Here is a 12,706-nt window from a genome sequence, read left to right as displayed (position 1 = left end):
CTTAACAAACCTAATTCTCTGCCATGTGTCAAGTCTACAACAGATAATCCTATAACACATCTTTTTTTTTTGTATTTTATTGAATTGTCTATAGTATTTCATTCAAATTAAATTAATATTTATGCAAAAGTAATTTCTTAAATGATCTTAGCATCACTCCAGTTGTCTTAACATTGTTTTCCAGTTACAATTAAGATTATTTTGAAGAATAATTGTATAATAAGAATACTTTTATTTATAATAAATATAATATACATAAAAGTTTTCTTATTATTATACAATTATTCTTCAAAATAATAGTGAATAATAGTGTATTTATATATATATATATATATATATATATATATATATATATATATATATATATATATATATATATATATATATATAAATACACTATTATATATATATATAAATACACTATTATATATATATATATATATATATATATATATATATATATATATATATATATATATATATATATATATATATATATATAGTCTATATATATTTATATATAGTGTATAAATAAATTAAAAATTTATTTTTAAATAAATCAAAAAATTTTTTTTGGGGGGGGTCGGGTACGTGCCCCAGTAGAGCTTTATGTCTAGCAACGCCCCTGGTGTGGGGCCCATTTAATCACATTCCGGGGATCTTGGATCAATACAAGTACATCAGAATATTTAAAGAGGTCATGATGCCCTATGCTGAAAAGGAAATGCCCTTTAAAGGAGTGTTTCAATCAGACAACAACTCCAAACACACCAGTAAACAAGCATCATCTCGGTTCCAGACCAACAAGGTTGACATTATGAGTGGCCAGCCCAACCCCCAGAACTTAACCCAATTGAAACCTGTGGGCTTATATAAAAAAATGCTGTTTCTGAGGCAAATCCTAGAAATGCAGAGGAATTGTGATCTGTCTTGAACAATCGTGCTGGGCTGACAGACCTGTTCAAAGGTGCCAGAAGTTGATCGACATGCAACACAAATGTGCCTTAATTAAACATATAGTTCAGTTGTTCATAGGAAAGCTAAATCTTCAAACAGTTTTCAGTCAACATAGTAAATGTTGATTTATTTTTTTTTTTTAAACAGAAAAATGCACACACTGCTATTTATGAACAGCCTTAAATTATTATTTTTTTTACTTTCTTAATAACACATTTAACAATTTCTGTTAATGATTTGATGTAGAATGGAATGTTCAGTGTTCCCAATGCATTTGTGCTTATAAAATTAAAGGTTATTATAAGGATTTTGATTACTCACTTTCAACACACTGCTATCATCACAATGCTATTATTATTGCTATTATTTTGAACTTTACATACACGCACACAAAATGGGGATTCATGGTTTTTGACTTCGAATCCCTAAAGAAAAACTATATTTCATATATAACTACTTATTATATGCATATGAAACAGAAAGGTGGGCTCTTTTTCAATGTACTTGTGAAACTGAAAAAAAGTTTTCACAGAAACAATTTGAGTCAGGAGATCTAAATCAATACACAGCCCTAGTTAAAAGACAAGTAAACTCAATGAGCCTGTCACGTGACCAGACATGGTGTTACCCTAATGTTTTCCTATGGATCCATTCCTGGACACTTGCAACTCCCAAAACCCTGCAACTGTTACACAGTTTACTCAATGCTTTCGCTTTCCCAGAACTCACCTATAAGTGAGAGATTATATAAGTAAATCAAAAATAAAAACCTTGCATCAACAACTAGAATAATTATTTGATGAGATCATGTGCCATAGCGAGGGTGTTGGCATACGTGCAGTTACTTGTCTGGTCACAGCCGACAAAATGTATTTAACAACATACAGCGCTGGAATTATTTTGTCAGACATCAAATACATCTTTTAGGTGAACTGAAATCTCACACAATAGAGTCTGAACAGACCAGAGTTTGTTTGATGTCATTGTTCAGTTCAGTTGTTTGGTATAAAAAGTCTGTCTGATGATTAAGTAAACTCTGGTAAGGGCAGCTGTTATGAATCATGTGAACTTACTAAAGTAAGGTGCTATGGTTTACAAATTATTTACACATTTGTATATTAATAATCATGCATTTTAATGCTCTTATTACTAAAGTTGTTCATTTATAATAAAAAAAACTGTGTTTTTAAATGAACATCAATGTCACATGACAAATCAAAAGAACACTTTAAAAGCAAAACATCAAATAAAACTGGACTACAAAAATGTAAAAAGATAAAGAAAATAAAACTATTTATTTTTTCTTATTTTATTTAGTTTTTCACTCAAATGGTTTGTTGCAATAGGTTTACTCAAACAGTTTGAGTTGATTTGAGTTCTTTTCATTTATTGGGTTTTACTGTGCTCAAATAGCTTCATTTACATTTACATTTAGCAGACGCTTTAATCCAAAGCGACTTACAAATGAGGACAAGGAAGCAATTTACACAACTATAAGAGCAGCAGTGAACAAGTGCTATAGACAAGTTTCAGGTGTGTAAAGTCTAAGAAGCAAAGCATTAGTAATGTTTTTTTTTTGAGTTAGTACAGTTAGTGGTATAGCCAGAGAGGCAATTACAGATTAGGAAGGAAAGTGGAGACTAAATAGTTGAGTTTTTAGTCGTTTCTTGAAGACAGCAAGTTTACTCAAATAGATTAAGTTCACAGTTCTCATTTGGATTAGTTTTTTTTTTTTACTTAAATGGTTTGTTGTCATGGTTTGAGTTACCTTAACTTATTAGGTTTTACAGTGTAGTTGTTGTAATTAATTTATTCAAATTTGTTTTGTCGAACAATTATTTAAAAAGATATATAACAGTAATTTACATGCATGTAACTTTTATACATCTAAACAAATTTTTACAGTCCCAATCAAAAGTTTGGGGTCAGCAGGATTTTTAAATGTTTTAAATAAGCTTATCCTGCTCACCAAAGCTGCATTTATTTCATCAAAAATACTGTCAAAATTGTGAAATGTTATTGCACTGTAAAATAACTGTTCAAAAGTTGTTTAGAATTTATTCCAATGATTTTAATGATGAATTTTCACCTTCATTACTCTAGTCTTCAGACTCACATGATCCTTCAGAAATCAGTCTAATATTGATTATTAATTATTGTTATTATTATTAATGGTAATAGTAATAAAAAGCAATAATGACTGGAGTAATATATTTTTTTGAAACGGCATACAATAAGAAAACAGTTATTTGCTATTTCAATAAATATTTAAACATTTTTTTTTACATTTAATAAATGCCGCCTTGATGAACAGAATAATTTTCTTCAAAAAAAACATGAGGGAGAAAAAACAAACAAAAAAAACTGACCCCAAACTTGACCGGTAGCGTATCTATATAATAAAAAAATGAAATAAGTAATTTCAAATTCTACTTCAATGTGATTCATCATAATTCATACATTTATTTTCTTTTTGGCTTAGTCCCTTTATTCATTTGGGGTCGCCACAGAGGAATCAACCGCTAACTTAACCGCTAACGTAAAACAGCATATGTTTTACGCAGCGGATGCCCTTCTAGCTGCAACCCATCACCGGGAAACATCCATGCACTCATACACATCACTTTGAAACATCCATGCACTCATACACACACATACACTACGGACAACTTAGCTTACCCAATACACCTATACCACATGTCTTTGGACTGTTGGGGAAACCGGAGCACCCGGAGGAAACCCACACCAACACGGGGAGAAAATTCAAACTCCACACAGAAACGCCAACTGACCCAGCCGAGGCTCGAACCAGCGACCTTCTTACTGTGAGGTGAACGTGCTACCCACTGCACCACCATGCAGCCAATTACTGTAATATTGTTTCTATTTAAAATAATTATATTTGATACAATACAATTTGAAATAAAACAATTACAACAATAATAACATTAACACCAGTAATAATAAAGCAATACAATTATTAAATAAATTGTGTCCTGATGCACTGCTGTTATATATACACATTTAATATTATTATTATTATTATTATTATTACTATTATCATTATCATTGACAATTTTTTCCCATTTTAGATGAAGCAAAATGACGACATAACAGCTTATAGTATGTCTTTTTAATGCAGAACACTTATGTAACTCCAGACATCCTTGAAAGGTGTTTACTTTTGTAATCTTTGCTATAGTTAATGGCCCGTATCACAGCAAACCCACAGCACATGCTTTAGTCCTTATCACCTTCTCCGATACAAGTAGTACACACTTCAGCCGTAATCATTTTATCGGTTGAAGAAAATTGCTCTTGCACTGGGAAGCAGCATTAGTCCCTGCAACAGATGCCCACGGCTGTCTGACCTCACCCCCTCCCACCCGACAATAGCACAAACAAAAACCTAAAAATAAAAAGAGGAAGGAGGGAGGAAAAGAATGAGTGTTCCCAGCTCGGAGGAGCCTGTTTCCCTTCACAGCCCCCTGTCATTGTTACAGGAGACCACGGTAAACCTGGCTCACTCATCATTGGTCAGTCTAGGTAAAAACAAACTCACTGACAAAGACTGAACGCGGCCAAATAATTGGCAAACATGCAAAGCTATTCTGGAAACATAAACATGATGCTTAAGGGAATATCAAGTAAAAAAAAAATCTGTCACCATCTTCCTTTCGTTTCAGCAAGGCAAGAAGAGATGTTTAGCAAAATGTCAGAACATCCAAAATAGGTCTTATTCGATGAAATGAAAGCAGACAGTCATGGAGCCTCAAGCGCCAAAGAGGATTATAAAAACACCATAAAACAGATTCACATGACTTGTGCTCTATATTCAAGGTCTTTTGAAGTTGTATGATTGTTTTGTATGGGGAAAAGGCTGATATTTAGGTCATTATTCACATAAAATTGATTTTCAAACTTGTCTCATCATGATCAAGAAGATTGAAGCGATTCATTTGTATTCACATAAAGTGCTACTTGTACAAAGCTTCTGATTTTGTTAACAATACAAGCTACAAGAAGGAAAGCTCTTTTAAAGTTAAGTGCTCATAACATGTGTTTTAGGTTCCTTTTAAAAGGTGCCAGGGATTCATCAGTCTGAATGGGATTATGGAAATACTTTTCAATATGCACAAGATTCAGTGGAAAAGGACATTTTTAGACAAGATATAAGGGACATGCTACCAGAAACGTGCCTGCTGCATTCGGTCCCTGAAATGAAAACAAATACAGTGAATAAAAGTATTTCTCCCCAAAAATGTATAAAATGGACTGAGGAATATGTCGTTCATTTGTTTCTCAGATTTTTGTTCATTATTAAATACAAATGTACAAATCCTGTCATTGTCCTTGTCCTCAGCCCAATTGAACCTACAGCTTTAATAGTTTTGTTATGCTAAAACTGTATTTAGAAAATATTACTTCAGAAATAGCAAGTTTAAGTTGTTATCATTCACATCAATTTATTAAAAACATGAAATTATAAATAAATATGACAAATATATAATACAAATTAATTTACAATTGTCCCCATGTTTAATGGGGGACAATTAAATTTAACATAAAATGCATGCAATACACCTTTAAGGTTATGACTCGGAAGTGACATCATTTGATAGCTTTAATTTGATGAAAGCTAACAGCATTTGATAGAAGCTAACAGTGATCAAGAATACATTCTACTATGGAATTGTATGATTTTATGCTTGTTTTTGTATGATTTGTTTTGAGGACCACAAGCTTAAGCTCATTTTTTGAGTGAAAATGTGTGTTTATGGTAGAATGCTCCATTTAAACACATGAGAAAAAAACATGGACGTCATCTGTAGTACTTTTGTTTTTTTATTTGAACATGCTCAAGGACAAAATGAGATTTGACAACTTTGAGGATGATTTTTGAGAACAGAAACTCATCAAATGATCAAATGACTTGGCTGGAATAAAGATTTAAAGGCATATGCAGTATTTCTATGACGCTTTGTGTTTGTCACTGGATTTTTTGTGGTTTTAATTGTATGATAGAGGTCAAATGTAATGCATTTTGTGGCGCCACATTTGAATATGCATGAGCAAAAACGAGATTTGAGAACTTCAAAAACGACAAGGAAGTTTTTATAGAACAGAAATGTCTCTCATATGATAATGTGGCTTTAGAAAAAGAGGATCAAATCATAACGGTCATATGTAGTATTTTATGGTGCTTTTTGTCTTACTTTTTACTGAAAAAAAGGGAGTGAGGGTGAATGAAAAATAAACGTTTCATTTTTGTGGAAAACAGCAGCACATGTGGAATTTAAAATAAGCTACTGTAAATCAACAATTCACTACTATTCGCATGTTTGGGTAAGGATAGCTTTTTACATTGTTTTTAAGTCTCTTAGGCCCCGTTTACACCTTGTGTTAAGATTTTTGGTTGATCAGAACACAAGTACGACATTCAAACCGAGTTTTTAATGTGGCTCTTGCCAATTTTTGATCATTTTCCATCAAAATATGTTTTTTTTTTTCGTATTCTCAATTTAATGCTGCAAAATAAACTCCAGTAATTTCTATAGTCAATTAAAACAACAGCAGTAGCAGCTTTCGGTTCTGCTCTCACAGCCACAAAACTACATTGAACTCTGTGGCTTTGTGTTAGAGTCAGAACTGTTATGAGAACATTGCACTACTTCAATTCAAACTAGACAGCAAATATTAGACAGCAAATGCTCAAAACTTTGCAGAACTCATTTACACCTGTATTTAGCATTGTCCACCTTTAAATGGATTGACTAATATGAATCTTGATACTAGTGTAAACAGCACCTATTAAAGCGATAGTCAAAATTTTTGATTTACTCAAGCTTTTAACAAAACATTTAAAGGGCACCTATTTTACCCCTTTTTTGAAGTCTTTTGTGTCTCCAGTATGTGTCTAAAGTTTCAGCTCAGAACACCCATCAGATTATTTATTATAACTTTCAGAATGTTGGAATTTTCTTCTCTAAACACAGTGTAGCTGTTTTTGTTGCCTTTGCCTTTAATGCTAGTTCTCCCCGCCCACCGTTCTCACGTGCCTGTCAGGGTGTGTGTCGATCTCCGGCTGCGTCAAATAAACGGCACAGTGACAGACATGAAGGAAGCAGATCTAACCTTGCGTAATGTAACATTTGTGAGAAATACTACAGTAAGAACTTTACCAATGATTATTTGATGTATTTGTTGTGGAGTTAATTCAAGTCTTTCTGCACTGATGAGTCACACACAATGTCGTTACAGAGTTCATGCACACAGACACAGTGCGCGCATTTAACTTTGCACTGTTTTTGTACAGCAAATGTGCAGGACACAGGTTAATACCCACTGCGGTTATGTTAATGTACAAAATAAACCTAATTTAAGGTCCACAAACTGTTATTGAAGCATCTACTTTAATAATTGTACTGACATGCGGTTGTGGTGATTAAGTAAAGATGGTAAAAAAAAAAAAAAAAAAAAAAAAATAAAAAAAAAAAAAAAAAAAAAAAAAAAAAAAAAAAAAAAAATCACTGTAATACAAACATGCACTGTTTTAAAAATGTTTTGAACTTGTAAAACTCACTCAATCATATTTGATGATGACTGATGATCATAACAAGCCGAACAGATCTTTTAATCCCAGTTGCTTTGCGCACGTCCTGTCTTGTTGATATGATTATACACGTTACTACAGAGACAGGTTAATACGCGGCTGTCAATCAATTCAGTGGGCAGGAAAACCGCACTCCCACATCACGTTGTGGTGGGCCTAAAATGGGAGGGATTTGGATCCTATTTTAATTTTTAAGGAAAAAAAAAACTGATAGTCTTTACATCACCCCAATGTGACTGAACACACTGTACCTACACACAGTTCTGTCCAAACAGCTTACAAACGTTGATTTTCATCATAGGTGCTCTTTAAGATAATAAACATGCATGTGTAGGAACGTTTATCGTACTTCCTCCACATGCAAAGTGGTTTGGGTCCATGACGCTACCTCTGCACACGCACCCGTTCAGTGACAGAGCATTCTTTGTCCATTTGCATTTCACGTCTGGCTTCACTCTCAAAAACACATTTGCACTCCTGAGACTATCTGGGTCACATTCACATCAGCTGAAAGGTTTCTTTTCTGTGCCAGACCAACGTTAGTCATTCCTTGCGTGATTAGCGAGCACAGAACTCACATGAGCCATTGGAAATGCCTGACTGATGAAATTAGCCCAGATGTTGATCTCAAAAGCAGCATTATATCATTACCTGTGATTCACGCAACACTGTATTAATCAGCTGAAAGTCTGGGAAAATCAAGCTATAAATCTCTCCAAACGGGACACTTACCGGAGGAGGTTTGGCTACCACACAGCAGCCAATCTTATGCCAGAACGCACTCATCTCCGGCACACACCGGTTGGGTTCACCGCTCTCTCTCGCCACCCTGCAGGCCGTTGGAGAAGAGCTCGAGAGAGAATCTAATCCTCAACACTCAGCGACAGAAGCTGTGGCTTGTCCAAAAAGCTCCGTCCCAATCACTGACAGGATCAGTGAGGACGTTGTTGCTTTAGGTTTATGCAAAAGACCCCTTATTCCCGTATTATTCTGGGCCCCTGGTTTCCAGTGGATTCTGTAGGATATTGTGAGGTTTATGTGAGGCAGTTCTGTTGGAGATGAATCTGAAAAACAGTTTTCATTGAATTAGACATGAATTTATCATACTAGCAAACAGTATAGAAGACATGAGACACTCTATTTTGCAATCTTCATCAAATTAAAGTTACAAAAGTGATGTTATTGCAGTTAGAAAGCTTAAGTGAAAGGCAATAAGCTACCTTCATCTTTCAAATACATTTGGTAAAAATTAATTGTCAATATAATGTACTGTGGTCTAGGGCTGGCTAAATTCTGGCTAGATTCTGGCTAAAATGTGGATCACGATTTCTTTTGCTTAAAATCAAGATCATGATTTTTTAGATGTAAAATAAAGGTTAATAGAAGTAGCCTATTATTATTATTGTTAATTCTCAAACTTATTGTCACCTTGGAATAATAAGGTTCTATTTGCAATCTGAATGATTTTGAGATATTGAGCTTCAAAGTTTTTGCAATCCATATAGCAAACAGTATGCGTGCAACATTTGTTTTTTGTTTTTTAAGTCTTAAAATGTAAACAATAAGCTGTAATTTAATAAAAATGTCAATAACTCAATTTTGACAAAAATGTCAGATAGAACCTTATAATTCTAAAGTGACGATATGGTAAAACAAAAATAATAATATTAGGCCTGTGTGTAGGTCTACTGTTGCTTAACTGCTAAATTTTATACAGTCATTATGGTGGAATTGAACAGACTTTCAATAGGTCCCGTTTGCTAATTCACAGTAAAATGACGACATCAGAATATAACTATTCATAATTATTCAATTGAATTATTATGTTTGAGACATATGCTTGTCATTTGTCATTGACAGCATTATTAGACCATTTGTTTTCACTGGTAAAATCAGACATTTGTCATTATCAGATTTCTTCTTGCGTTATATTTAACATTATACAAGCTAGAGTAGCTATACTGACATTGTAAAACATTTATTTTCATGCACAACACTATGTGTTAGCTACAAAAGAAAAAAACATATCAAATGCTTGTTGTAATCATTCCGTAAAATGCATTATGATCATTTAAATGATGTGCGGCCAGTTTAATTTTCACTTCCGAGTGAAAAAAAAATAAATAACATTTTTTTAAAAATTGCAAAAATCAAGAGAAACAAAAATATATACAATTTGGTTGAAGTTTCGTAGTTTGTAATTTGTTTTGCAATATTTTGCATGAATTTAAATGTATTATCTTTCCATTTCTAAAGATGTTCTGTGACAAAAATATTAATTCATTCATTTATTTATTTTCTTTCGGCTTAGTCACTTTATTAATCCGGGGTCGCCACAGCGGAATGAACCGCCTGCCTAAAATATTATTTTAATAAATATATCTGTTTAATAAATCTGTTTTGTTCAAATGCACAAATATATATTACCTATATTCACTGTGAACTGAATAAAAATAATCATTTTCCAAATGGGGAGTGCTCATATGCTGAGCACTGTATATTTAATTGACATTAATAATTAATATTTTGGGGCTGTACTGTGAGATGAATCAAGCCTAAATATGCCTGACAAACCTGTTGGATTTATAAACTATTACACAAAATATATATTTTTTAATAATATCTAATTGATATTTTTATTTATCATGATTTATGACTTATTTGAATAATAATAATAATAATATAATATAAAAACAACAATAATAATAATAATAATAATTAAATGAACATTAAATTTTCAGTATTTTTGTAACAAATTAAGCAAATCTACTCATGACTTTCAAACAAGAAAAAAGCAGGTACACTACATTTTTGCACTTGCATACATAAATAATAACATATTACTGAATGCTGACCATATTTCAACACCATCTGGTAGTGCTTCGAGTACTTAAGTAAAATATTTGAATAAAAGAACTTTTTAAAAAAACTAAATATTGAACGGTTAAAATAAATAGAAAAAGTTCTATAGTAGACCTATTATTCAATGATGTCATGGTCACTATATTTATCACATGACAATATATGGTAAATCAAAAACAGTGTGAAAATGATGGTTTCTCGAAATGCTGAACCAAGGTGGGGAAATCAATAATTATACGATTCAATAAACAACATAAGCTTAAAAGTAGCCTAAGCGCTGAATCTTGAGCTGAAGCCTACGTTTAGACAGCAGTTGAGCAATCAAAGGGCTCCTTATGCTGTCCAGGAAGACAGTTCACTAGTTTAAGACACAACCAACCGCTTTCCTGAGAACTTTACATAGCGAAACCGTTACAAGAATGAGAAATACACGGAATACACGTGTATAAATCCAACTAACGTTACTAAAAACACACACACACACACACACACACACACACACACACACACACACACACACACACACATATATATATATAAATATATATATATATATATGTGAGCAACGGCAAACGGCTACAAACGTTACAAAGAAATAAACCGCAAACAGAAAAAAAACAAACAGCCCTGAGGAAGTTTCAAGAAAAACAAAATTGTGAAAATTTTTCAAATGTTTTTTTTATTTACTCCAACCGACTAACAGTACCTCAGTGATTAAGCTGTCAGAAGTGAACTAAACAATCCTCGTCCATCCATTATCTTTCCCGTCTTTTACTGAAACTAAACTCGAGCTCAAAGTTTGGCTCAACAATCCGGCTCGGTCGATACCGGGCGGTTCAGATTAACTGATAAATTCAACTGAGGCTTTAAAAAGTTGATTTACTTTCTAATATGGGTGAAAACGTACAGGAAAAAACGTTACCTTGTGTGTAAAAGCAGTCCCGGCGAACGGTTGAAGTGAAGCAGCTCTTGTAGCTGAGAGTGGAAATGACTCCGTGTTTCCCAGATCACTGAGGTGTGGTTGAAGTTTCCCCATTAATATGAGGAAATACTGCAAACCAGAGACCTTCAGCGCCACCAACAGGGAACACATGCAGACAATGGATTTATGGAGTGTATAAGCATCATTTTATTAAAGATGAATAGTGCTGTTTTATTCAAGCATAAAATCTGATTCTTATTTTATTTATTTTTAATGTTAGTTTATCTTATCTTATTTTATTTCATTATCTAAATTTTTATAGTAGTGCACAGCCCTGTGTTATGTTGTCAATTTATGTTGTTTGATGTAGCACCTTGGTCCTGGAGGAACATTGTTTCGTTTCACTGTGTACTGGATTATATATTGTTAAAAAATGAAGAGAACAACAAAGACAACTTGACTTGACTTGAAACAATCATTAGCAATAAAGATTTAAAACTAGTTGTTTTTCCTCCTATATTAGATGTTTGGAGATAAAATCTACATACTGCATCATCTACACATCAGTCAAATCACAGGTTTTACTCATTCATCAGCTATTTGTCAGGATAAGATTGCTGTTTCATATTCTAAGTTGATACAAAAAGTGAAAAGTGACATCTCGTCTTTGACCCATATAGACCATATTGAGGGATGTAAACAATACCAATGGTCCTAATGTATTCCTGTATATTCCTGCGTTAGATCTTTCATTTCCAAAGCTTCTGAGAATCCAGTAAGATCCACTTGTTGATACTTTTTATAATGACAGCCGTGTCAACATTAGTTATGGCTGAATCGCCTCTTGATATAATTCTGAAAAAGTTAAGACAAGCAGAAACTGTTCATGGACGAATGAAATATAGAGGTAAAGTTGGTTTTATACTTGGATATTTAGAGATTCTGCTTAATAGTATAATTTCAGAAAAGTATTCTTTGCAAATTCTAAATTGGGAGATCATATTAGCAGCCATTGACTATCAAAGTACAACCATGTTTACAGACAATTAGATAGTGTTGAAGTTGTTTTGAAGTCGTACTTGCATGCTAATTCTGATTGAATATTCAAATTAGCGTGGTAAACAATATAGAGACAGTTAAATGAACGAATGTGCAAATATAAGACCAACTTTACCTCAATGAATGATATCGCCATATTAAAATGGTCTATAAAAATAGCTTTTTTATTGCTTTATATTAACAACTGTTTTTATTAGTTTTAATTTTTTTAAATAATTACCAAACACCATAACAACAAAAAAATACATGAAATAAGCATCATAATACAAAAAAAAAATGGTAATAATAATAAT

The 12,706-nt window shown here is 32.8% G+C and overlaps 1 protein-coding gene across 1 annotated transcript in view; it reads right to left on the bottom strand.

The window, feature by feature from the left end:
- The window catches only part of cdc42se1 (CDC42 small effector 1), a 23,821-nt gene extending 12,368 nt beyond the window's left edge, over window positions 1–11,453 (bottom strand). The window contains exons 1-2 of the mRNA XM_056475193.1: window positions 11,355–11,453; window positions 8,303–8,634 (exon numbers count right to left, since the gene is read on the bottom strand). Of these exons, the coding sequence (XP_056331168.1) occupies window positions 8,303–8,356 (54 nt within the window). The 5' untranslated portion in view covers window positions 8,357–8,634; window positions 11,355–11,453. The remainder of the gene's footprint in view (window positions 1–8,302; window positions 8,635–11,354) is intronic.
- Window positions 11,454–12,706: the final 1,253 nt, after the last annotated feature.

The sequence above is a fragment of the Danio aesculapii genome, chromosome 16, assembly GCF_903798145.1.
Source record: "Danio aesculapii chromosome 16, fDanAes4.1, whole genome shotgun sequence".
NCBI classification, from domain to species: Eukaryota; Metazoa; Chordata; class Actinopteri; order Cypriniformes; family Danionidae; genus Danio; species Danio aesculapii.
The sequence above is the reverse complement of the archived record's forward strand: the minus strand, read 5'-3'. Positions and strand labels throughout refer to the sequence as shown.